This window comes from Chrysemys picta, chromosome 17 (assembly GCF_011386835.1).
Source record: "Chrysemys picta bellii isolate R12L10 chromosome 17, ASM1138683v2, whole genome shotgun sequence".
Classification (NCBI taxonomy): Eukaryota; Metazoa; Chordata; order Testudines; family Emydidae; genus Chrysemys; species Chrysemys picta.
In genome coordinates, this window is record NC_088807.1 from 19856896 (window position 1) to 19882951 (window position 26056).

Sequence of the window (26056 nt, forward strand, 5' to 3'; positions counted from 1 at the left end):
TTGCCACGCTCGCCGCCCCCCTGACAGACTTGACGAGAAGCTCCCAGCCACGGAAGGTCCAGTGGTCGGAAGACTGTGAGAAGGCTTTTTGTGCGCTGTGGGAACGATTGACATGGGAGCAAATACTGATACTGCCCGACTTCACAAGGCCCTTTATCCTCCAGACCGACGCCTCAGAGGTAGGGCTGGGAGCCGTACTGTTACAAGAGGTGGGGGGAGAAGAACACCCCAACTTGTACCTAAACCACAAGCTGTTCCCCTGAGAAACCCGGTATTCCACCATAGCGCGGGAGGCCCTGGAGGTTAAATGGGTGGTCGAAGCACTGAGGTACTACCTATTAGGGAACCCCTTCTCCTTGGTAACGGATCCATGCATCCCTCATGTGGATTAATAGCATGAAGGAGACAAATACACGAATCATGCGGTGGTACTTGTCCCTCCAACCCTCATCCTTCCGCCTGTTACACTGGCCAGGAAAGGCTCATGGGAATGCGGACTTCTTTTCCCGAGTCAGGGAAGAGGAGGGGGAGGAAATGATCAAGGGTCAGCCGGCCCAGGCACCTGTCTTAAGGAGGAGGGTGTGTGATGGGATAGAGTGGCCCCACACTGGTACGGTACCCCGCCAGACAGGGGTGATAGTAGGGAAGAAGGCCAAGAGGCCATAACCGGCCACCCACAGAGAGGCAGGCACAAGAACTCGAGAGTGGCGAGGCGCCGCCACCCCATCCTACCCCTGCTACAAAGGGGCCCTGTGGTGCCAGGCCCGCCACAGTTCCCCACTGACTAGAACCAGCTGGTCAGGTTACCAGGGTCCTCTCTCCGCAGCCCATTCTCCTCCCACTGGCCAGAACCAGCTGCGACTCCTGAGCTGGGCCTCCCGGTCCCCAGTCACTGGGGTATCCATTCTCCAGGCCGTTCACTGGCCCCCTCTAACAACAACCCCCCTCTTCCATCACCTCGTTAAACCAGTAACACCCAGGGAAACTGAGTCCCGCCCCCTCTGCATGCAAACCATTGGAAACAACAAGAAACCCCCCTGCTTCGTCACATTGCCACCAACACCTCGGTGCTGAGCTCCACCGAGCCTCAGGCCCAAGTGCGAGCGGAAAGTGGGAATACACCAGGGGCTGCAGCTCCAGGAAGCCTGTGATGCACTCGGCCTCTTTCTTCCCATCCCTGCAATCTCGAGGGCAAATCTACTGTTGTCAGAGCAAAGCCAGCTCCCTGCCATGCCCAGCAAACCAGATCCCCTCCTGCAGCTGCCTGGTCTAGGGTGACCAGATGTCCCAATTTTATAGGGACAGTCCTGATTTTTTGGGTCTTTTTCTTATATAGGCTCCTATTACCTCCCACCCCCCCGTCCTGGTTTTTCACACTTGCTGTCTGGTCACGCTAGCCTGGTCCCCTGCTCCCACCATCACCTCCCAGCCCCACATGGGAGCTGCCCACTCCAGGGACGAGCTGGGAAAGGGGGTGTGACGGGTTGGATCACAGAAACCCCCTTGGGAGCTGCCACCTGATGTACCAAGACTACCCCTGTTCCTGTTTTCCCTGCCAGCTCAGGACTCCAGCACCCTGTCTTGCTGAGCCAGACACTCCCATCTGGCTCCAAAACAGACCCAGGGTCTGAATCACTTGTCCCAAAGCTGCAAGTTTACCTGAAAACAGCTCACAGAGGTGTGCTTGACTTTAGCACTCAGATGCCCAACTCCCAATGGGGTCTAAACCCAAATAAATCCATTTTACCCTGCATAAAGCTTATGCAGAGTAAACTCATAAATTGTTCGCCCTCTATAACACTGATAGAGAGATATGCACAGCTGTTTGCTCCCCCAGGTATTAATACATACTCTGAGTGAATTACTAAATAAAAAGTGATTTTATTCATTCAGCTGCGAGCAGGGGGGCTCAGGGCTGGAGAGGGGAAGCAGGGAGAGCCCACTGGGATGCAGAGAGACTGGGATGTGCTGTGCTGAGAGAGGCCAGGCCTGAGGGTCAGAGAGTTTCCTGTGCTGTGTTCAACTCTCAATAAACCCTCCTGTTTCATGCTGGCTGAGAGTCACTCCGGTCTAGAGAACAGGGTTGCATCAACCCCGTCAGGGGTGGAGGCCCCGGGGGTCCAGAGCGAGTGGACTCCCTGAGGGGGCCCACAGCAGAGACAGACGTGCTAAGGCTCAGAGAGGTGCGGATCCAGGAAGTGGAGGGGCCCGACCCCGAGAGAGAGTGGACCCCCAAGAAGGGCTGTCTCACTAAAAGGGGCACCTCCCCACGGACTGCACGGGACCAAGAGTGGGCACGATCTGTGACTCCGTGACAACAACGTCACAGAGGGAATCTCAGGATATGTCAAGAGATGCCCAGGCTCAGGCTGCCCTCACCTTCTCCAACAGGCCCGTCTAGCCTCCCTGGAGCAGCAGCTCAGAGCAGAGGAGGGCTCCCACCACACACACACACAGTGCCCCACACGGAGCGACCCTCTTCCATGGAGCAGGGCAGAGATTCCTTCCTGACCCGGCTGGGCCCAGCACCCGCCCTGGAACATGAGGGTGGAGGGGCCTGGCCAACCTCCTTCTCAGGTAGCATCGCTGTAGATGCTGTTCTTTGCACAGTGGTGTGAGACAGAGACGGGACAGAGGGTGGAGGGGTTGTGGTTTCCAGCCCCAGGAATGGGATGGAGGAGGGGTAAATTTAGATCCTAAGTTGCTAAAACAGCAACCAAAATATCTGTGAAAAGGAGAAGTGTGTCCAGAACCGGCGCTCGCTTGCTGGTTCTGCTACTCCCAGTGAAACTCTGCATAAACCTGATTCCCCGGCAGCTCCCCATCTCCCCCAGGTGTGACACACTCTCCTGGCGCCGGGACAGGGGTTGGGGGCTGCCCGGGGGGGCTGGTTTAATGATCTGTGTTTATTACAAAGCTGGAGGTTAACAGGATGCAAAATAACATCAAAGCTGCCTTGATGCGTCTCCTACCCATCGCAGTGCTGAGCCCCCCCTTCACCCCACATGTAGGTCTGGGCGGGGCAGGGGGACAGAAGCTTGATGGGTCGGGGCTGCAGCAGGGGGAGGGCAGCGTCCCCCCTAAATCTTCCCTAGATGCAGAGTTCTCTGGGGCTGTCACTGTTGGGGCGTGAGGCTGTTGCCCCCTGAGGTCTGGTGCCCCATGGCTGCGGGGGGCTCTCACTGCGGGGCTCCCCGGCTCACGTTGATCACATCGTACACACTGGGCTGCAGCGTCTGGTGGTCCAGCTCGGCGTAGGTGTCGGGGTCGGGCTCCTTGGGATGGGAGGGGAGAGAGTCACTTGTGTGTGTGTCTGTGTGTGTGTGCGTGCGCATGCACCAACCCCCTGCCACACACACAGAGCAGGGTCCATCCCCTCAAACAAGGGGCGACAGAGAAACACACATACACCCTGCAATCCCAGCTGGCGATCCCATAACCCCCCCTTATTGCCCGACCCCCACCCCAAACCACTGAGTGTGCCAGGATAGGCTGGGTGTGTGTGTGAGAGGCCTGCTGGGGCCCATGTGGGTCAGGGTTGAGGGTCAGGCCCCTGGGGGAACAGGGGACACTTACCAGGGTCTGCGGCTCTTTCCCTTCGTCCATGGAGGCATCTGCAGAACAGAGACACCCGCTGAGCTGCACCCCCGGCTGGCCCAGAGCAGAACCCCACACCCAGCTCTGACCCCTCTGTCCAGCCAGTGGGGTCAGAGCCCAGCACAACCACCCCTCCTCCGCCCCAGAGCATGGGCCAGGGTCATTAGCCCCGTGTTACAGAGAGGTAAACTGAGGCACAGAGACGATGGCAGAGTCTAGGGTGTTACGGTGGGGTGGGAGGGGGGCTGGGAGTCAGGATGCCTGGGTTCTCTCCCCGGCTCTGGGTGGGGAGTGGGGTCTAGAGGTTAGAGCAGGGGGCTGGGGGCTAGGAGTGGATGCGGCTTCCCTGTAGGTCACTGGCTGGGAAGATCCAATGGAGAAGTGAAGGGGGGGGGAGACAGAAGACCCCCCAGGCCAGGGGGGAAGAATGGGGGGCACACATAGGGAGATCATGAACTAGAGGGGGAGGGGAGCCCCCCAAAACCCCTCCCTTCCCCAGGGGTCCTGCCCCACTCTGGTACCCCCTTGGGTGTGTTACTCACAGATGTTGTCTTGCTGAGCTGGGGCCTTCAACACCCCCAAAGGGCTGGCATTAAAAGAGAGAAAATCCCTTTGTAAATGTCATATCCCCCCAACCGCAGGGAGATTCCCCAACACAGCCAGAGAGCCCCCATCCTGCCTCACACTGAACCCTGTTCCCTAATTCAACCTTGCCCCAACCACTAGACCCCACTCCCCTCCCAGACCAAGGAGAGAAGCCAGGAGTCCTGGCTCCCAGACACCCTGTTCTAACCACTAGACACCACTCCCCTCCCCGAGCTGGGACAGAACCCAGGAGCCCTGTGACCCCGGCAGGCCGATCGGGAGGGGGAGGAGCTGGATTCCTACCTGCTCAGTCTCGGTGCGGCTCCTTTTCCTGCAGAGGGAAACAAACCAGAATCCTCCATGAGCCGATCGGGATCCCTTGGTCCCAGTGCCCGGCCACTCACCCCCCACCCACAGGGCAGCAGGGATGGAGGATCTGGGGGGTCTCCCCTCTGCTCCTGGTGCTGAGCCTTGATCCTGGCTGGGGTGGGCTGGACCAGCAGGGGCCAGCACAACACCAGCGCATGCACCGGGGGGAGGGGCAGATTAACTCGGGGTTCTTTCCTGTCTCCAATCCTCCCTCGTTAGTGACTCGTTATAACGAACCTGATCCACAGGTCGGCTCCTCTGCCACCCGAGGTACCGGAGAAGCTCTTTATACAGGGACCCTTAGCCCGGCACTGAGACGCAGCCACCTCTGGGGTGGGACAGGTGCGTGTGTACAGGGATTACACATGCAACAGTGTCCTCTGCTGAGCCCCCCCGCCCCATCTCCTTGGCTTTCCCGGCACAGTCCCGCATCCCATCCGTGATCCCATCCCGCCCTGCTTAGCGGCAGGTTTAACCCTTCCCTCGCTGGGCGGGGCACTCACTGGCTCGGGTTTTTCTGAAGCAGATGAAGGCCACGAGGAGGAGGAGGAGGATGGCGGCTGCTGCGCTCACCCCGGCGATGATGCCGCTGGTTGGTGCCGGCGATTCCGATCCGTCTGGGAAATTGCAGCAGCCTGAGTGCCGGGAGCAGCTGGTCTGTTCCCTTCCCAGCCCCTCCCACCCCAGGTGGCGCCCAAGGGCAGCAGAAAATTCTATGGGGAGGATGTCAGGGGCCCTGAGGAATCAAGTGGGGTCAGAGCCAGCAATATTTGGCAGATTTAGGTGCTAGGTGCAGGGGGCTCAGTAGGGGGCGCTCTCCCCCGGCAGTCAGGCCTGCCCCCAATTCCCCAGTGTGGTACTAGGGGGTGCTGTCTGAGTAACCATTTCCAATCCCGTCCCCCCACCACCCCTCATGGTGCCATGGCACCAGTCAGGCCTGGCCACACCGACTCAGGTCTGGCTCTGAGCGTCCTGTTAGTGCACAGCACCTCCCCCCCGAGGATCCATCTGGTTGTGGGGCTGGGAGCCGGGACAACAAGCCAGGACCCTCACCTGCTACCACCAGCTGCACGGGGTCACTGGGCTCCGAGGAGAGGAAGGGCTCTGATCGGTTCTGGTAGCTGCAGCTGTAGCTCCCTGCATGCTGCCGGCCCACGGTGGGGATGCGGAACTCGGCCCTCTCCCCAGCAGGGTCCATGTGTCGCTGTGGGTTCAGGTCTCCAGCCTTGTGTAGGAAGAACCTCACGTCCCGGCGCTGCCCCTGACACCAGATGGTGACGTTTGCCCCTGGGGCGATGACCCCAGTGGGGCTCAGCGAGATGGAGGGTCTGGGAAAGCTGGGATCTGCGCACAGGAGACAGGCTGTGAGAGCCAGACCTGGGCACCCACCCAGCCCTGGACTCACTGGCCTATCCCAGCCACCGGGAGATCCAGGAGCCCCTGGGCAGAGATTCTCTCCCAGGTCCCAGAGCTCCCACCACCCAGAATCCCGGCCCTGCGAGCTGGGCTCCCAGCCCCACAGACCCCGAGCCGCAGCTCCCTAGTTCTTGGGTCATTATATGCCATGTGTGGCTCCTGCCTCATTCACTGCATCCGGCCTGCTCTGGACAGAGGGACACACGGGCTCGTCTCTGGCGCCCGGCACCACAGGGCCCAGGGTTGCCGGTGTCCAGTTTTCAGCTGTTAAGTGGATTGAAAAGGGAACCTGGCAGTGCCGATGATCAGACACTGTCTCATTCCCTGCAGTACCCAGTCTGTGCCACCAGGGGGCAGGAAGCGCAGCTGCTGCTGGAGCCTGGAGGAGCTGTGGAGCTACTCAGCAGGGGCCCCACTCACCCCCACCCCCGGAGCGTGGGTCTCCCTCCCCCACCCTCACCCCTGGACTGTGGCTCACCTGGCAGGGGGAGGGTGGTGGAGAGAGCAGCGAGTGACGGTGGAGGTGGGGAGGGAAGAGGACCAGGGGACGGGGCCTTGCGGAAGACGCAGAGCAGGGGGTGGGAGAGGTTCCCGCACTCAGTGTCTGGTTTTCACAAATTGGAAAGTTGACCACCCTAGCGGGGCCTGAGCCCACCACAGTAAGGGAGTCACCTCCAGGGAGGCGGGGAGGGGTCATTATCCCCATTCCACATGGGGGGAAACTGAGGCACAAACAGATTCACTTTCCTCAGTGAGCTCCCAGTTTCAGGGACTGTCTCTTCACTCTGTGTTTATGCAGCGCCTGGCAAAACGGGGCCCTGATCATGGCGGGGGCCCTACATCCTCCCCCGACACAAGGGATCCAGCGCTATTGAGGCCAGCGTTTGGAGAGGTCTCCACTAACTGCGGGTGTCTCGGTTTGTGGGCGCTCGACCTGAGATCCCCCAAGATTGAGGCCCCCCCACAAGGAAGGACACTTTTGAAAACCGCAACGTGCTCCCATCACACAGAGTCTGTGGCCGCGCCAGGAACTGGGCCAGATCTCCTGGGTCCCAGCCCAGCGCTGTGTCCATCAAGCCACCGCTTCTCCTGCAGCCCCGGCCTCATTCATCCCCGGCCGGGGCACTGCCTGGGGCGGGGCGTGGAGAACAGAGGGGATGGGATCACGGGGTTAAATAGCGACTCATGGTTCCTACGCGCAAGGGGCAGCGTTAAAGTAGCTTCCCTGCCCCGAGTCTCCAGGGGCTGCTGCTCCCCCCTGGCTGGAGAACCCCCCAGTGACTCTGTCCCCGCTCCCCGGCCGGGCGTCCCCTCTGCGGGGTCAGGGCTCAGGGCAGAGCCTGGCTCTGAGTGTCTCATTGGCACCGAGACCCCGTGAGGGTCTGGCTGGGGGTGGAGCTGGGAACGGGGACGCCGAGCCGGGCCCCTCACCTCTCACCACCAGCTCCACGGGGTCGCTGGGGTACGACACGGCGAACGGCTCCGATCTGCTGTGATAGGAGCAGCTGTAGCTCCCGCCGTGCTCCCAATGCACCTTGCTGATGGGAAACACAGCCCCAAACCCGTTCGAATCCACAGGTTTGAAATGGCGTCGCTCTTTATTCAGCACGAACCACACGCCCCGGCGCTGCCCCCGACACCGGACGGTCACGGCTCCCCCCAGGGAGACTCCCCCGCTGGGGCTCAGGGAGATGTTGGGTTTGGGGTAGCTGGGCTCTGCAGTGGGAAGCAGACAGATCGTGAGACGCAGGACCCGTCACTCAGTCCTGGGGCCCGTCCTCACCACACGGCCTCACTGGCGGGTCAGACTTGGCAGCCCTGGGGATGGGCTCCTGGATGCCTTTCCACAGGGGCCAGAGTTTCCTCTGAGCCCTGGGCTAACAGCATGAGTCATGGAGCAACCCCAGCCCCTGGGGGCCCAGAGCTCTGCTCCCTAGCAGGAGACAGGCCAGTCCAGTCACTCTCCGGCTTCTCTGCTGGGAGGACGGGGAGCCAGGACTCCTGGGTTCTCTCCCCGGCTCTAGGAGGGGAGTGGGGTCTAGTGGGGAGAGAACGGAGGATGGGGGCCAAAACCCCTGGGTTCTCTGCGCAGCACCACCACTGACTTGTAGGGGACTGTGCAAGTCTCTACTGTACACTGAGATTTATAACCTATAGCTCCACCCATCACCCCCTAACTGATGTGTTGTCTGGGAAAGGCCCCCCCTGCTCTGCAGCTCCCCCTCTGGGCAGGGATCCCCCCTTCCTCTGCCCCAAGTCTCCAGTGGCTGCTGCTTCCCCCTGGCTGGGAACCCCCCAGTGACTCCGTCCCTGCTCCCCAGCTGGGTGTCCCCTCCGCTGGGCTCAGGGAAAAGCCTGGGTCTGAGTCTCCCATTGGTGCAGAGACCCCCTGATGATCTGGCTGGGTGTGGGGCTGGGAGCTGGGACACTGACCCGTGCCTCTCCCTCACCTCCTACAATGATCTTGACGGGTTCGCTGAGAAACGACGAGCGATTCTGTGCCGTTATGGGGCGATAGTCGCAGGTGTAATTCCCTCCATTTTCCCGGCCGACACTGGGGATGGAAAATTCAGCCACGGTCCCATCAGGCACCAACTGCACCTGCGGGTTCGGGTGTCCAGCTTTATGCAGAAAGAACTTCATGGATCCGTACCGACCCTTGCAGCGGATGGTGATGTTTCCCCCAAGTGCCACCACCCTGCTGGGGCTCACCCAGATGGGGGGTTTGGGGTATTCTCGCCCTGCTTTCAAGAAGAGACTGGAGTTAAACAGGAGAGACACAGCCCCCCGCCTTCCCCCCCGCCCCAGTTCAGTCCATCCGTCATTTGGCCTCTCTAGGAGTTTGTACCCTACCAGGGTTGGCACTGCCTGCCCATGGGGCTTGGGGGCAGGGGGTTCACCCAGATGTTGCTCAGGACCCGACTGCAGGAGAGATCACCTTCCCTGCCCCTCCCGGTCCCACCTGAGGCCAGCCAGGGAGCCTGACCAGTGGGCCCCCTGCAGCTCTGCCCCCCACCCTGGTGTTGGAAATAGAGTCTGTGACCCACGGGAGTTGCACAAGACCCACCTTTCCCCAGGCCTTGGGAACGGGGGCAGGGGCTGTGAGTACAGGGGAGGGAGCTGTTGGTGGGTGGATCTGGGGGGTTCTCCCCATGGCTGCACTGACCGGGGACGTTTCGGTTCCCTGAGGGGCTCTAGATCCCACGGACAGGCCCTGTTAGCGTTTGTATGAGCTGAAATAAATCCATGTGACGACCCCACACCCGACACTCGCGGCCTGGGGCGGGGGGCAGGACTTTGAACCAAGGGCCGGTTCCTATCTGCTTTGTCAGACCAAAGGCACCAGATTCGGCTCCTGGTTACACCTTGGCAAAGGGTGGGGGGAGGGGGGCACAGAATAATGGGGACAGATCTGAGCTCACAGGGGGAGTTGAGTTGAGTTTTGGGGAAGGTTCAGGGCTCAGTTCCTCTTTTCCCCACCCCACGTAGCCCCTCCCCCATCCTTGATGTTACCGTCTTCCCCACAGACTGATACTCACCTCCCAACGCCCCATTCTGCCCGGCCAGCCAGCAACCTGGAGAGGAGACGGCTCGTTAGTGACCAGATCCCAGAGCAACTGGATCCTGCAACCTCGTCTCAGATCCGCCCCTGCATGGGCACAGACCCTGGTCTCAGATCCCCCCCATGGCGCATGCACGAGCCTCAGACCCTGCTCCCCATGGACAGACACCCAGGTCTCAGATCCCATCCCCCCAAGGGACACATGCCCTGCCTTTATCCGATACTCCCTGAGGACGATGAGAGCAGATGCCATGATGGGGGCAGCGAGGGACCCCTCAGGGCTGCCACCAATGCCCCGGTGCCCAGCTCCACCGAGCCCCAAATAAGGAACTCAACTGATGGCTCCAGCTACAGGAAGTCAAATCCCCCCATGGACACATGCACTAATCTCAGATCCTGCCACCCCATCAGGGCCGGCTCCAGGCACCAGGCACCCAAGCACATGCTTGGGGCGGCACCTGGTAAGCGGCAGCGGGGGGAACGTGGCGCGGCATTCCGCGGGGGGGGGCGCTCCGGCAGCGCAGAGCTGGGGGGGCGGGCTCCGGTTGCGCGGGGCTTGGCGAGGGGGCGGCGCGGGCGCAGCGCTGGAAGGGGGTTCCGGTGGGGGCGGGCTCCGGCGGCGTGGCGCAGCGCGGGGCTCGGCGCTTGGGGGGGGGGGTTCCGGCATGCGGCGCTCGGTGGGGGTGCGGCGCAGGGGCGGCGCTGGAGGGGGGTTCCGGCGGCGCTGGGGCGGGGGCGGGCTCCGGTGTCGCGGCGCTCGGCGGCGGGGGGGGGCGTCGCAGGGCTCGGCACTCGGGGGGGGGTTCCGGCGGCGCTCGGCGCAGGGGGGGGGGTGGGCTCCGGTGCGTGGCGCTCGGCGGGGGGCGGCACGGGGGGCAGCGCTCTGGGGGGGGTTCCGGTGGCGCTCGGCTGGGGGGGGGCGGCGCAGCGCTCGGCGGGGGAGCTGGGGGGCAGCGCTTTTTTTTGCTGCTTGGGGCAGCAAAAAAGCTAGAGCCGGCCCTGCACCCCATGGACACATGCCCTGGCTTTATCCAATACTCACCGAGGAGGAGGATGGTGAGATCAGATGCCATGATGGGGGCAGCGAGGGGCCCTCTCAGCTCTGCTACCAATGCTGCAGTGCCCAGCTCCACTGAGCCCAAGATAAGGAACTCAGCTGGTGGCTCCAGCTACAGGAAATCGACGATGTCTCATCTCTTCCTGCGTCCATCACACATTGTCTCTAATCTGCAGGCGAAATCTAGAGCAGCCAAAGCAAGCAGAAATCCCTGCAAAACCCAGGAAACCCTGGGCCCATCAGCCTGGCCAAGCATCATGCAGCTCCCAGCTTGTCTATGTCTCTGTGGGGAGGGGGGAGAGGTCACCCTCAGTGCACCCTGCAACATTGGGGAAGGTGCATCGGGCTGGGAGCCAGGAGACCCCAGGGTCTTATCTTCAATCTTCCACTGACCACTACAGTAGAACCTCAGAGTTACAAACTGACCAACCAACCACACCCCTCCTTTGGAAATGGAAGTGAGCAATCAGACAGCAGCAGAGATAACTTAAAAACACAAACAAATACAGAACAGTTCTGTGTTAACCATAAACTGCTAAACAAATAAAGGGAAAGTTTAAAAAGAAAGATTTGACAAGGGAAGGAAACTGTTTCTGTGATTGTTACATTTAAATTAAGATGGTTAAAAACAGCATTTTTCTTCGGCATAGTTAAGTGTCAAAGCTTTACTAAGTCCATGTTCAGTTGTAAACTTTTGAAAGACCAGTGTGACGAAGTGGGGGATTTTCTTGTTTTCACTTAGGTTTTTCAATGGTTTGCATGCAGAGCGGGTGGGAATCAGTTTCCCTGAGTGTTACTGGTGTAACGAGGTGAGGGGAGAGGGAGTTTGTTTTTACAGAGGACCAGAGAGGGAACGTGGGACCCCAGCCAATGGCCTGGAGGATGGATACCCCAGGACTGGGGACCTGGTGATCGGGAGGCCTAGATCGGGAGTCACAGCCGCTTCCGGCCAATGGGAGGACAAAGGGCTGCGGAGAGAGGACACAGTGACCTGACCAGGCAGTTCCAGCCAGAGGGGGCCAGAGGACGGAAGAGAGAAGAGGAGGCGTAGCCGACCCTGTTTACCTGAAGAGAAGACAATGGACAGAGGTGGGGCTTGGGGCCGGTGATCTCAGATGCCCAGCTGGGAGCAGGGGGGCTCTGGGCTGGAGAGGGGGAGCAGGCAGAGCCCACCTGGATGCAGAGAGACTGGGATGTGCTGGGCTGAGGGAGACCAGGCCTGAGGCCCTGAGAGTTTCCTGTGTTGTGTTCAATGCTCAATAAACCCTCCTGTTTCATGCTGGCTGAGAGTCACTCCGGTCTAGAGAACAGGGTGGCATCAACCCCTTCAGGGGGTAGAGGCCCCGGGGGTCCAGAGCGGGTGGACTCCCTGAGGGGGCCCACGGCAAGAGACAGGCGTGCTAAGGCTCAGAGAAGTGCAGCTCCAGGAGGCTGAGGAGCTTAACCCCCAAGAGAGAGTGGACCCCCGAGAAGGGCTGTCTCACTGAAGGGGGTTCCCCTACGGACCGCATGGGGCCAAGAGTGGGCACCACCTGTGAGTCCGTGACACCCTGGTCTCAGATCCCCCCCAGGGGCACACACCCTGGCTGTCTCTGATACCCACCGAGGAGGACAGTGAGAGCAGACGCCATGATGGGGGCAACGAGGGGCTCCTCAGCAATTGGCCGTCGACCCGAGCAGCAGAGCATGTAAGCTGCCCCCATACTTCCCCCCACTTCCACCCAGGCTGGGAGGTAAACTCTGCAGAGGAACTTCTGAACTCTGGGGGCTGCTCTGAGCAAAGTCAAAACTGTGGGAGGGGTGACTGTTGGGTTGTTGGACTTAAGACCCTGAGGGGAAAAGGACACTGCCCAACTTACTTGGGGGTGGGTCTTTTGCTCATGGTTTGTGTTATGAATCCTGTTTGTGGTGTTTCCCCAAGATAATGCCACATTGTTTCCCTCCTTTATTAAAAGGCTTTTGCTACACTCAGACTCTGCGCTTGCGAGAGGGGAAGTATTGCCTCTTAGAGGCGCCCGGGGGTGGTATGTAATTGCCCCAGGTCACTGGGTGGGGGCTCCAGCCGGTTTTGCATTGTGTTATTGAAACAGAACACCTAGATACAGAACCCGGCCCCTGTTGCTGCCAACTCTGAGGGGTAGAAGGGTTACACAGAGGACCAGCGATGGAACTTGGGACCCCAGCCAATGGCCTGGAGAATGGAGACCCCAGTGACTGGGGACCGGGAGACCCAGCTCAGGAGTCACAGCTGGTTCTGGCCAGTGGGAGGACAATGGGCTGTGAAGAGAGGACCCCGGTGACCTGACCAGCCGGTTCCAGCCAGAGGACAGAAGAGGGGAGAGGAGGCCCAGGGGACCTTATTTACCTGGAGAGAAGACAGTGGACAGAGGTGGGGCTTGGGGCCGGTGATCTCAGATGCTCAGCTGGGAAGCAGGGGGGGCTCAGGACTGGAGAGGGGGAGCAGGCAGAGCCCACCTGGATGCAGGGGAGACTGGGATGTGCTGTGCTGAGGGAGGCCAGGCCGGAGAGTTTTCTGTGCTGGGTTCATAAGCTCAATAAACCCTCCTGTTTTACACAAGCCAAGAGTCACTCTGGTCTAGAGATCAGGGTTGCATTATTCCCTCTGGGAGTGGAGGACCCGGGGGTCCAGAGGGGACTCCCTGAGGGGGCCCACAGTGAGCTAAGGCTCAGAGACTTGCGGCTGCAGGAGGTGGAGGGGCCTAACCCTGAGAGAGAGTGGACCCCTGAGAAGAGCTGTCACACTGAAGGGGGTTCCCCCCAGGGATTGTACGGGGCCAAGAGTGGGCCCGATCTGTGAGTCCGTGACAGGCCCCAATACCCCACTGCTGCACTAGGGGGTGTTATGCATGGTGCCCCAGAGGGAATGAACAGAAGAGGTAATCAGCGAGTGATCCATCCTCTGTCATCCTCCCAGCAAACAGAGGCTAAGGACACCATCCCTGCCCATCCTGGCTAATAGCCATTGATGGACCTATCCTCCAAGAACTTATCTAGTTCTTTTTTGAACCCTGTTATAACCTTGGCTTTCACAACATCCTCTGGCAAGGAGTTCCACAATAGTTCCTGTGGTTTGTTTTATCACATCTACCACTTTGTTGCCTGGTCACATACATTCTCAAGATCCCTTTGTAGCTCTTTGCAGTCTGCCTGGGATGTAACTATCTTGAGTAGTTTTGTATCATCTGCAATTTTTGCCACCTCACTGTTTATGCATGAAGGTGTGTCAGGCACTCACAGCCTCCACCCCCTGTGCTCTCTCAGCTCTGTAGGGTCCACGGGAGGAACTCCCCTCAGTCTGACAGCCCTTCTCGGGGTCCACTCTCCGTTGGAGGCTAAGCCCTGGGTTCTATCACCTCCTGGAACTGCACCTTTGAGTCTCCAGCCTGCCTGGCTCCCTCCGGGAGCCCCCTCGGGAGGTCCCCTTCCTCTGGCCCCATGAGGCCACCACCCCCAGAGGGAGTGATGCCCCCGATCCCCAGCCTACTGGGACCCTCAGCTGGCGTAAAACAGGAGGGTTTATTGTAGGGCCGAACCCAGCCCAGGCAGTGCTCAGGGGCCTCGGGCCTGGCCAGTCTCAGCACCGTCCAGATGGGTCTGTCCCAGTCAAGGTGGGGTCAGACTCCTCTTTGTCCCCAGTCCAGAAGCAACATCCTTCCAGCTGACCCCCCGTATCACCTTCCCCACAGCCCCTCCTCCGCCCTTTGTCTTCCTTCCAGGCAAACAGATCACCGGGCTCCCCTCTCTTCCGTCATCTGTCTTCCCACTGGGCAGAACTGGCCGGCTCCCAACACAGGCTGGGCCTCCGGGTCACCGGTTGCTAAGTTCTACCATGTCCAGGCCGTTGTCTGGGGTCCAGGCTGCTAGGCGAGGTCCCACCTGGCCCTCTGTACCAGCAACCCCCCTCTCCCACCACCTCGTTACACATGCAGCACACAGGGGAAACTGAGGCACACAGAGTACTCATGCTCAACACTAAGAAAATCCCCTGCTTCATCACAAGGTGTCAACACACTTTTCCTTAGCTGCACTTCCACACCCCGTGATTATTGGTGTGCCCTGTTTTTCATAAGTTGTTTGTAGTTCGTTTTTGTCTCGCGCAGCTACACATGGCAGGTACCCTGCGGTCAGGACAGACATTTAAAGATGTTACAATCAGGCCGGGTGGCTGGTGGTTTCAGACAATACCTTGTGTCTATTGCAATCCATTTTTCCATAACCTCACCTATTGGCACGTCTTATGCAGTAACCTTTGGTCTTATCGGTTATTGTTCGGTCACTCAATCATCTTAAGCCTATGGCCTAGTCTGGCAAAGCTAAAATCTTACAGGTCTGAGCAAAGCAGCCTCCCTCTGGACTTAAGAGCGAGGGACCACTATGTCCCCCCTGGTGGGAGGAGCCAAATGTGCCCTGCCCCCATCCCAGAAGTACCGGGGCGGAGCAGGAAGTATAAAGGGAGGCCCCACAGGGGAAGGAGGTGTCACGGAGTATTGGGGGACTCAGGGCCCTGCACCCCCGGCTTCCTGCGATTCACCATGACTCTCAGCCAGCCAGTAAAGCAGAAGGTTTATTTGGATGACAGGAATACAGTCCAAGACAGGTCTTGCAGGCACAGACAACAGGGCCCCCCTCAGTTAGGTCCATCTGGGGGTCCCAGGGCATCCCAGCCCCCCTTGGGAGGTCAGAGCAATCTCTGCCCCCCAGCCATCTCACCACCCAGCTTCCAAGACTCTGCCTTCAGCGACCCCTCCCACCGCCTTTGTTCAGTTTCCCGGGCCAAGGTGTCACCTGGCCTCCAACCCCTTCCTGGGTTCTCATGTTACACGCTCAGGTATTCGCCTTCGGGCAGACTCCCATCCCCCAATGAAGACTATCCTAGCCACACTCCCCTGTCAGCATTCACAGACCGCAGTAAGAACAGTCCCAGTTCGTCACATCTCCCCCCTTCGAGATCAAACTGAGCAGGGTCACTTTAGCCAGTGACCCAGGGAAGTTCGAACCTACCCCCGTTCCCATGGATGCCCCCGCATCCCTCCCATTCCTTGGTGAGAATTACACCAGGCCCCTCCAGTTTCACGCCCCCCCTTAGGTCGGGGTTGCTTGATGGCACTCGCAGTTCGCATGTGGGAAGGTTTATGCGGCCTGTGCCCTTTTCCCACCCCCATACCTCTGGGGTTCCAACTGGGCTGTGGTCTTCTCCCAGCGCTCCAGTCTGGAGGTCTGTGCTTTGGGCTCTCTTGGCTTAGAGCCGCCCTTTTAACCTTGGCCACCCTCCGGAAAGGATCCTTTATGCTGGGCAAGGGTCCTAAAGCTGTTTTCCCCTTGTCCCAGGCCTTCCTCCCCCTCTGACAGGGGTCACAGGATCCGCAGTACTGTCGGACAGTAACAAAGACCCCAGGCCAGTAAAAGCTCCGTAGCAGCCTTTGCTGGGTACGCCAGGTTCCCTGGTGCCCTGAGAGAGGAGTGTCATGGGCCCGGCACAGCAGCTGGCAGCGATACTTCTGGGGTACCACCAGCTGCCTCCTGATCCCCCCTGACTCCATTTTCCCTGGGGGAGCCCATTCTTGGTACAGGAACCCCTTCTCCCACAGGAACCTTTTCCGGCCACCTCGTCCCATGGTCTGTACCGCACTGAGGTCGGCCAGGTCCCTTATCTTCCGCAAGGAGGGATCTCTCTGCAACTCGGCCTGGAACTCAGCAGCTGGGACAGGGATGGCCACCTGCTCTTTCTCACCCGCTGGGTCTGAAGCTGCAGCCTCCCTGAGCCGTGTCCCTGGGCGTTCCCTCCACACCAGGTTAGGGTCCTGCGCCTCAGGCAAGGCACCCCCTCCAAGGCCAGGGCGCAGTGCCCCTCGCCGGCTCTGACTGCGGGTCACAACCAGTGCCCTTTGGGGGTTGCTTGGCCAGTTCTCCAGGTCCCCCCCCATCAATACCTCAGTGGGCAAATACGGGTGTACCCCCACATCCTTGGGGCCCTCCTTGGCCCCCCACTTCAGGTGTACCCTTGCCATGGGCACTTTGACTGGTGTTCCGCCCACCCCCGTCAGGGTCAGGTAGGTGTTGGGCACCACCTGATCTGGGGCCACCACCTTGGGCCGGGCCAGCGTCACCTCTGCGCCCGTATCCCAGTATCCATTGACCTTCCTCCTATCCACCTCCAGGGGAACAAGGTACTCTCTCCGGAGGGACAGCCCCGCGCCTACCGTATAAACTAAAAACCCTGAGTCTGGAGCATCCAGCCCCCTAGAGGAGCTGGCCTGGAGCTCTCCTCCCTCCTTAGCAGGTGGTACTCTGCCAGCCCCCCTTCCCTGGGAATGCTGCCTCTCACCGGGCTGGGTCTCTACCCAGTCAACCCTCTGTGGGTTCGGTCTGCTCAGTCTGTCCCTGAGCCTGGGGCACTGGGCCCGTATGTGGCCTTTTTGGCCACAGTGGTAGCAGCCCATGTCCCATGGGTCCCCTTGAGTGGGTCGGATGGTCCTGACGCCGGATGTTCCCCTTTGATGGGGTTTTTCTGTATTTTCCCACGGGGAGGTCCCATGGTGACTCTCTCTCTGCGTTGTGGTGGGACTGTTCCTTTGGGACTCCTCCCTGTTATCTCCTGACCGGCTCTTTACAAACTCATCGGCCAGCCGGCCTGCATGTCGCGGGTTCTCTGGCTTTCTGTCCACCAACCACAGCCTCAGGTCGGATGGGCACCACTCATACAGTTGCTCCAGTATCAGCAGTTTGACCAGGTCCTCCTTAGTCTGGGCCCCATCAACCCACTTGCTGGCGTATCCTTCCATGCGGACGGCTAGTTGCAGATATGAGATCTCAGGGGTTTTATCCTGACTCCGGAACCTTTCCCGGTACATCTCAGGAGTCAGCCCAAACTCACGTAGCAGGGCCTTTTTGAATAGCTCGTAGTCCCCTTTCTCTGCCTCTTCCAGTTGGCGGTACAATGCCACGGCTTTGGGGTCCAGTAAGGGGGTAAGGACCCGGAGTCTGTCCGCGGGATCAACCCGGTGCAGCTCGCAGGCCGTCTCAAAGGCATCCAGGAAGTCATCCATGTCCTCCCCCTCCTTGCGTGGGGCCAGGATGCACTTCTCAAAGCTCCGTGCAGTCCTGGGTCCCACCTCACTCACCGCAGCCGGGGGTTCGCTGCCCTTCAGTCTCGCCAGTTCCAGTTCATGCTGACGCTGTCTCTCTTCATGCTGCCTCTGTCTCTCTTCATGCTGTCTCTGTCTCTCTTTCTCCTCCCGTTCATGCTGACGCTGTCTCTCTTCATGCTGTCTCTGTTGTTCACGATCCTCCAGCTCTTTGTTTTAGCTCTTTCTCCCATTCCAGCCAATTCCGCTCCACGGATGCCGAACGTCGCCGGGAGGATCCTCTGCTGGCCGTCGAGCTTCGACGGGAGGATCCCCTGCTGGCCGGGGGGGTCACGGCGCCCTCGGTATTTGCTGGGCTCCTCCCCACCCTTCCCCTAGGCATAGGAAGGAGGGGTCTCGGGAAGCCCTCAGCAGCCGGCTGACCACTCCCAGCTGGGACAGACACTGGTGCCTGCGCTGCATTTGCCAGGCTGCTTCCCTGAGACACAGGGATCAGTTCATTCGCGCGATCTTCCGCCACCAGCCGGGCAATGAGCTGTTCTTTGGTGAGCCTCCCACTGCGCAGCCCCCTCTGCTTGCACAGCTCCACCAGGTCGCTCTTAAGCCGCTTGGCATACATCTTCCTGCTGGCCACTCACCGGCCCGTGTGCTCACAGCTCCCCACAGTTCCCAGGGAGGCCCCTAGTGTGCCAGCCCTTCTCGAGGTCACCACCTCTCTGCCAGGGTCGAGTTGCAGACTCCTCCGCCCCTGGGACCACTCGCTGCGATCCCCCCGGCGGACCCTGTTACTGCAAAAGTCTTTCTCGCTGGTCACACACTCCCGGGGTAATAACCGTCTCTCTCTCACTCTTCAGCACGCCTGGTCCCCGTCAATCCCCCTTCGTTTTACTGCTCCCCACTCACTTACTGCAGGAAGCGCCGTCCACAGGGTGCACTAGATCCCGCCGCTGCCACCAGTTGTCACGGAGTATTGGGGGACTCAGGGCCCTGCACCCCCGGCTTCCTGCGATTCACCATGACTCTCAGCCAGCCAGTAAAGCAGAAGGTTTATTTGGATGACAGGAATACAGTCCAAGACAGGTCTTGCAGGCACAGACAACAGGGCTCCCCTCAGTTATGTCCATCTGGGGGTCCCAGGGCATCCCAGCGCCCCTTGGGAGGTCAGAGCAATCTCTGCCCCCCAGCCATCTCACCACCCAGCTTCCAAGACTCTGCCTTCAGCGACCCCTCCCACCGCCTTTGTTCAGTTTCCCGGGCCAAGGTGTCACCTGGCCTCCAACCCCTTCCTGGGTTCTCATGTTACACGCTCAGGTATTCGCCTTCGGGCAGACTCCCATCCCCCAATGCAGACTATCCTAGCCACACTCCCCTGTCAGCATTCACAGACCGCAGTAAGAACAGTCCCAGTTCGTCACAGGAGGCAGACGTCTCCAGCCCTCTGCTGAATGCCAGAGCTGAGCCTGTGCTGTGCAGTGCCCTGCCCCTGGGGGAGACCAACCCTGGAGACGAGGTGCCAGGACTGCGGGAACCCCCCCTCCCCAGACTGTGGTAGGAAGTAGCCCAGGAACAACAGACTTTCATCCCGTTTTGTCGCCGGAGCACAGGCCAGCGTGTTTGCGTGGAATACCCGCTGCCCCAGTTGTGGCCCTTCATATTCTTCAAAGAGATACGCTTATGATATGAATAGAGCATAACTAAGATGTATTTTATGCAAGATGGATCTGTCACAGACTCACAGGTCGCGCCCACTCTTGGCCCCATGCGGTCCATGGGGGGAACTCCCTTCAGTGTGACACCCCTTCTCGGGGGTCCACTCTCTCCCAGAGGTTAAGCCCCTACACCTCCTGGAACCGACATCTCTGAGCCTTAGCACGCCTGTCTCTCGCCATGGGCCCCCTCAGGGAGTCCACTCTCTTTGGACCCCCTGGGCCTCCACTCCCAGATGGAATAATGCAACCCTGTTCTCTAGCCCAGAGTGACTCTCAGCCAGCGTAAAACAGGAGGGTTTATTGAGCGTCTGAACCCAGCACAGGAAACTCTCAGGTCCCTCAGGCTTGGCCTCCCTCAGCACAGCACATCCAAGTCTCCCCTGCATCTGGGTGGGCTCTGCCTGCTCCCCCTCTCCAGTCCGGAGCCCCCCTGCTTCCCAGCTGGGCATGATATCACCGACCCAAGCCCCACCTCTGTCCATTGTCTTCTTTCCAGGGAAACAGGGTCCCCTGGGCCTCCTCTCCTCTCTTCTGTCTTTGGGCACCCTCTGGCTGGAACCGGCTGGTCAGGTCATTGGGGTCCTCTCTTTACAGCCCATTGTCCGCCCACTGGCCAGAACCGGCTGCGTCTCCTCAGCTGGGCCTCTGGGTCACCAAGTCGCCAGGTCACCAGTCGCTGGGGTTTCCATCCTCCCGGCCATCGGCTGGGTCCCCACGTCCTCTCTCCGGTCCTCTGCAAAACACACTCCCTCTCCCTTCACCTCGTTAAACCAGTAACACCCAGGGAAACTGAGTCCCACCCCCTGTTGCGGAGTGTGGGGGAGTTAGGGCCCTGCACCCCTCTTCCCGAGATTTTCTGCGACTCTCAACCAGCCAGTAAAGCAGAAGGTTTATTTAAGGACAGGAACACAGTCTCAAGCAGAGCGTGTAGGTACGACCAGACCCCCTCAATTAGGTCCCTCTGGGAGGCTCAGGGAGCTTAGACCCCAGCTTGGGGTTCCCTGCGTTGCACCACCCAGCCCAAACCGAAACTAAACTTCAAACTCCTCCCGCTGCTTCTCTCCTTTGTTCAGTCTCCCGGGCAGAAGGTGTTAATTCTCCCCACCCCCGTTCCTGGCTCAGGTTACAGCTCAGGTAGCTTCCTTCAAGGGAAGTCCCCCCTCCTCACTGCAATCCCCCTGCAACATTTCCAGGTCAAATCTGCCCTGCTTCCTGCTCCGTCACATCTCTCCCCCCTTCGAGACTGAACTGAGCGGGGTCACTCTGACCAGTGACCTGGGGAAGTTCAGGGCTCCCTCTCCGGGACAATGCGTCCGCTATCACGTTGTCACGTCCCTTCACATGGACCACGTCCATGTCATAATCCTGCAGGAGCAGGCTCCACCTCAGGAGCTTGGCGTTGGCTCCTTTCATCTGGTGCAGCCAGGTTAGGGGAGAGTGGTCGGTGTGCACGGTGAAGTGACGCCCAAAGAGATATGGCTTTAGTTTCTTGAGGGCCCACACCATGGCCAGGCATTCCTTCTTGATGGCCGCATAGTTTTGCTTCCGGGGTAGCAACTTTTTGCTCAGGTACACGATGGGGTGTCTCTCCCCCTTTTTATTCTCCTGCATTAACACCGCCCCCAGTCCTGTGTCTGAGGCGTCGGTGAACACCATAAAGGGCTTGTCAAAGTCTGGGTTTGCCAGAACTGGGCCACTGACCAGAGCCTCCTTCAGCGCCCGGAGAGCCTCCTGGCACTCCTCCGTCCAGACCACTTTGTCTGGCTTCCCCTTCTTGCACAGCTCAGTGATGGGGGCGGCTATGGCGCTAAAGTGGGGCACGGACCTCCGATAGTACCCTGCCATTCCAATAAAGGCTTGGACCTGCTTTTTGGTTTGAGGAGCGGGCCAGTCTTTGATCACCTCCACTTTGGCTGGTTCCGGCTTTAGGCAGCCGCTTCCCACCCGGTGGCCTAGGTAGGATACCTCAGCCATCCCCACCTTGCACTTCTCCGGTTTTACGGTCAGCCCAGCCTTCTGGAGTCGGTCCAGCACTTGTTTAACCTGGGATATGTGGTCCTCCCAGGTCTGGCTAAAGACACAGATGTCATCGATATACGCCACGACAAAACTCTCCATCCCCCTCAGTAGCTGATCCACCAGGCGCTGGAAGGTGGCCGGCGCTCCCTTGAGGCCGAAGGGCAGGGTCAGGAACTCATAGAGCCCCAGAGGGGTGACAAAGGCCGATTTCAGCCTGGCATCTGCATCCAGCGGCACTTGCCAATAGCCCTTTGTAAGATCCATGGTGGTAAGGTAGCGAGCACCTCCCAGCTTGTCTAGGAGCTCGTCCGGCCTGGGCATGGGGTAGGCATCGGCTACAGTGATGGCATTGAGCTTCCGATAGTCCACACAGAACCGGATCGACCCGTCCTTTTTGGGGACCAGCACCACCGGCGAGGCCCAAGGGCTGGAAGACGGCTGGATCACCCCCAAAGCCAGCATGTCATTGACCTCTCTTTCCAGGTCCTGAGCAGTTTTCCCTGTGGCTCGGAAGGGGGAGCATTTTATAGGCGGGTGCGATCCTGTCTGCACCCGGTGGACAGTCAGATTAGTGCGTCCAGGCTGGTTGGAAAACAGCTGTTGGTACAGATGCAGCACCCCTCCGATCTCAGCTCGCTGGGCAGGGGTTAGCCGATTAGAGAGGGGAATTGCTTCCAGGGGGAAGCCAACTCTTGTCCCAGGGAATAGATTTACTAAAGGGTCATCTCCCTGCCCCTCCCACTGTCCACACACGGCCAACACCATATTCCCCCTGTTATAATATGGCTTCATCATATTCACATGGTACACCCGGTGGTGGTGTGCCCGGTTTGACAGCTCCACCACATAGTTTACCTCGTTTAGTTGCTTGACAACCTTGAAGGGCCCTTCCCAGGCGGCCTGGAGTTTGTTTTTCCTCACGGGGATGAGGACCATCACCTGATCCCCAGTGGCGAAGGCGCGGGCCCGTGCTGTGCAGTCATACCAGACTTTTTGCTTCCTCTGGGCTCTGGCCAGATTCTCCCTGGCCAGGCCCATGAGCTCGGCAAGTCGTTTCCGGAAGGTCAGGACATACTCCACCACTGACTCTCCGTCAGGAGTGGCCTTCCCCTCCATTCGTCTCTCATCAGGTCCAGGGGCCCCCTTACCCGCCTTCCATATAGCAGTTCGAAAGGCGAAAACCCGGTAGACTTCTGGGGTACCTCCCTGTACGCAAACAGCAGGTGAGGTAAGTACTTGTCCCAGTCCTGCGGGTGCTGATTCATAAATGTTTTTAGCATCATTTTTAGCGTCCCATTGAACCTCTCCACCAGCCCGTTGGATTGGGGGTGATATGCTGAGGCCCAGTTGTGCCGGACCCCACATCTCTCCCACAAGCCCCGGAGTAGGGCCGACATGAAGTTGGACCCTTGGTCCGTCAAGACTTCCTTGGGGAACCCCACTCGGCTGAAAATGGTTAGCAGCGCATCCGCCACAGTGTCTGCTTTAATGGACGATAAGGGCACTGCCTCGGGGTAGTGGGTGGCGAAATCTACCACCACCAGGATGTATTTCTTCCCAGACCAGGTCGTCTTGCTGAGAGGTCCCACTATGTCCATGGCCACCTTCTGGAAAGGCTCCTCTATGATGGGCAAAGGTCTGAATGCTGCCTTCCCCTTGTCCCGGGCCTTCCCCACCCTCTGGCAGGGGTCACAGGATCGGCAGTACTGCCGGACGTTGGTGAAGACCCCAGGCCAGTAAAAGTTCTGTAGCAGCCTCTGCCTGGTGCGCCGGATCCCCTGGTGCCCTGCGAGAGGGATGTCATGGGCCAGGTACAGTAGCTTGTGGCGAAACTTCTGGGGAACCACCAGCTGCCTCCTGATCCCCCACGACTCCACTTCCCCTGGGGGAGCCCACTCTTGGTACAGGAACCCCTTCTCCCACAGGAACCTCTCCTTGCATCCTCTCCTCATGGTCTGTACCACACTGAGGTCAGCCAGGCCCCTTAGCTTCCGCAGGGAGGGGTCCTTCTGCAACTCGGCCTGGAACTCGGCGGCTGGGGAAGGGATGGGGACCTGCTCCCTCTCGTCGGCTGGGTCGGAAGCCCCAGCCACCCCGCGGCCTGTCCTTGGGTGTTCCCTCCCCACCTGGGAAGGGTTCGGTGCCTCCGGTGGGACATCCTTCCCAAGGTCAGGGCGTAGTGCCCCTCGCCGGCTCTGGCTACGGGTCACGACTAAGGCGGTCTGGGGGCTGCTTGGCCAGTCCTCTAGGTCCCCCCCCATCAACACCTCAGTGGGCAAATGGTGGTGCACTCCCACGTCCTTAGGGCCCTCCTTGGCCCCCCATTTCAGGTGTACCCTTGCTATGGGAACCTTGAATGGGGTCCCGCCCACCCCGGTCAGGGTCAGGAAGGTGTTGAGCACCACCCGATCTGGGGCCACCACCTCGGGCCGGGCCAGTGTCACCTCTGCGCCCGTGTCCCAGTATCCATAAACTTTCTTCCCATCCACCTCCAGGGGAACAAGGCACTCGCTCCGCAGGGACAGCCCCGCGCCAACCCTGTAAACGGAGAACTTTGAATCCGGAGCATCTGGCCCCCCAGAGAAGCTGGCCTGGGGCCCTTCTCTCTCTTGAGCAGTGGATAAGCTGCCAACCCCTCTTGCGTGAGAAGCCTGCCCCTCGTCCGTCTGGGCCTCTACCAAGTTAACCCTGTGCGGGTTCGGTCTGCTCAGTCTGTCTTTGAGCTTGGGGCACTGGGCCCGAACGTGGCCTCTTCGGCCGCAGTAATAGCAGCTCATGTCCCGTGGGTCCCCTCGAGCCGGTCGGTTGTCCCTGATGCTGGGCATTCCCCGTGGGAGGGGATTCCCCATATTCCCCCTTTGGGAGGTCCCAGGGTGACTCTCTCTCTGCATTGCGGCGGGCCTGTTCCTTTGGGGCTCCTTCCTGCCACCCCCTGACCGGCTTTTTACAAACTTATTAGCCAGCTGCCCTGCGTGTTGCGGGTTCTCTGGCTTTTTGTTTACCAACCACAGCCTTAGGTTGGATGGGCACCGCTTATACAGTTGCTTCAGTACCAGCAGTTTAATTAGGTCCTTCTTTGTCTGGGCCCCACCAGCCCACTTGCTGGCGTATTTTTTCATGCGGACGGCTAGTTGCAGATATGAGATCTTAGGGGTTTTATTCTGACTCCGGAACCTTTTCCGGTACATTTCAGGAGTCAGCCCAAACTTACGTAGCAGGGCCTTTTTGAATAGTTTGTAGTCCCCTTTCTCTGCCTTTTCCAGTTGGCGGTACAATGCCATGGATTTGGGGTTTAGTAAGGGGGTAAGGACCCAGAGTTTGTTCGCGGGATTAACCCGGTGCAGCTCGCAGGCCGTCTCAAAGGCCTCCAGGAAGTTATTCATGTTCTTCCCCTCCTTGTGTGGGGCCAGAATGCACTTATTAAAGCTCCGTGCAGTCCTGGGTCCTTCCTCACTTACCGCAGCCGGGGGTTTGCTGCCCCTTAGTTTTGCCAGTTTTAGTTTACGCTGATGCTGTTTTTTATTTTTTTGTTTCTGTTTTTTATTTTTTTTCCGTTCATGCTGTTTTTGTTGTTTACGATTCTTTAGCTTTTTTAGTTTTAGCTTTTTTTTTATTTTAGCCAATTTTGCTTTACGGATGCCGAACGTTGCCGGGAGGATTCCCTGCTGGCCGGGGGGGTCACGGCGCCCTCGGTATTTGCTGAGCTTCTTCCCACCCTTCCCCTAGGCATAGGAAGGAGGGGTTTTGGGAAGCCCTCAGCAGCCGGCTGACCACTCCCAGCTGGGACAGACACTGGTGCCTGCGCTGCATTTGCCAGGCTGCTTCCCTGAGACACAGGGATCAGTTTATTTGCGTGATCTTCCGCCTCCAGCCGGGCAATGAGCTGTTCTTTGGTGAGCCTTCCAATGCACAGCCCCCTCTGCTTGCACAGCTTCACCAGGTCACTTTTAAGCCGCTTGGCATACATCTTTTTGCTGGCCACTTACCGGCCTGTGTGCTCACAGCTCCCCACAGTTTCCAGGGGGCCCCCTAGTGTGCCATACCTTCTCGAGGTCACCACCTCTCTGCCAGGGTCGAGCTGCAGACTTCTCCGCCCCTGGGACCACTCGCTGCGATCCCCCCGGGGGACCCTGTTATTGCAAAAGTTCTTCTTGCTGGTCACACACTTCCAGGGGTAATAACCGTTTTTTTTTTACTTTTTAGCACGCCTGGTCCCCGTTAATCCCCCTTCGTTTTACTGCTTCCCAGTTACTTACTGCAGGAAGCGCCGTCCACGGGGTGCAGTAGATCCCACCGCTGCCACCAGTTGTTGCGGAGTGTGGGGGAGTTAGGGCCCTGCACCCCTCTTCCCGAGATTTACTGCAACTCTCAACCAGCCAGTAAAGCAAAAGGTTTATTTAAGGACAGGAACACAGTCTCAAGCAGAGCGTGTAGGTACGACCAAACCCCCTCAATTAGGTCCCTCTGGGAGGCTCAGGGAGCTTAGACCCCAGCTTGGGGTTCCCTGCGTTGCACCACCCAGCCCAAACCAAAACTAAACTTCAAACTCCTCCCGCTGCTTCTCTCCTTTGTTCAGTCTCCCGGGCAAAAGGTGTTAATTCTCCCCACCCCCGTTCTTGGCTCAGGTTACAGCTCA

The 26056-nt window shown here is 59.3% G+C and overlaps 1 protein-coding gene and 1 long non-coding RNA gene across 2 annotated transcripts; both read right to left on the reverse strand.

The window, feature by feature from the left end:
* Positions 1 to 1846: 1846 nt before the first annotated feature.
* Positions 1847 to 4539, reverse strand: LOC135976197 (uncharacterized). The gene is made up of 4 exons (XR_010593396.1): positions 4486 to 4539; positions 4140 to 4183; positions 3577 to 3614; positions 1847 to 3275 (listed from the first exon to the last, which is right to left on the reverse strand). It is a non-coding gene; the product is annotated as an uncharacterized LOC135976197 (long non-coding RNA).
* A 483-nt stretch (positions 4540 to 5022) lies between these two features.
* Positions 5023 to 10852, reverse strand: LOC135976428 (immunoglobulin superfamily member 1-like). The gene is made up of 6 exons (XM_065571891.1): positions 10572 to 10852; positions 9507 to 9542; positions 8418 to 8708; positions 7399 to 7683; positions 5605 to 5895; positions 5023 to 5168 (listed from the first exon to the last, which is right to left on the reverse strand). Exons 1-6 carry the CDS (start codon positions 10600 to 10602, stop codon positions 5023 to 5025), a joined length of 1080 nt encoding a protein of 359 aa, XP_065427963.1. The 5' UTR covers positions 10603 to 10852.
* Positions 10853 to 26056: the final 15204 nt, after the last annotated feature.

Excerpts from the sequence above, each read along its gene's own strand:
- LOC135976428 (XM_065571891.1), bottom strand. The coding sequence starts at position 10,602 with ATGGCATCTGATCTCACCATCCTCCTCCTCG. Across the intron at positions 8,709-9,506 it reads GCAGAATGGGGCGTTGGGAG|GGCGAGAATACCCCAAACCC; the intron begins GTGAGTATCAGT and ends TCTTGAAAGCAG. Across the intron at positions 5,169-5,604 it reads CGTGCAGCTGGTGGTAGCAG|ACGGATCGGAATCGCCGGCA; the intron begins GTGAGGGTCCTG and ends GCAATTTCCCAG.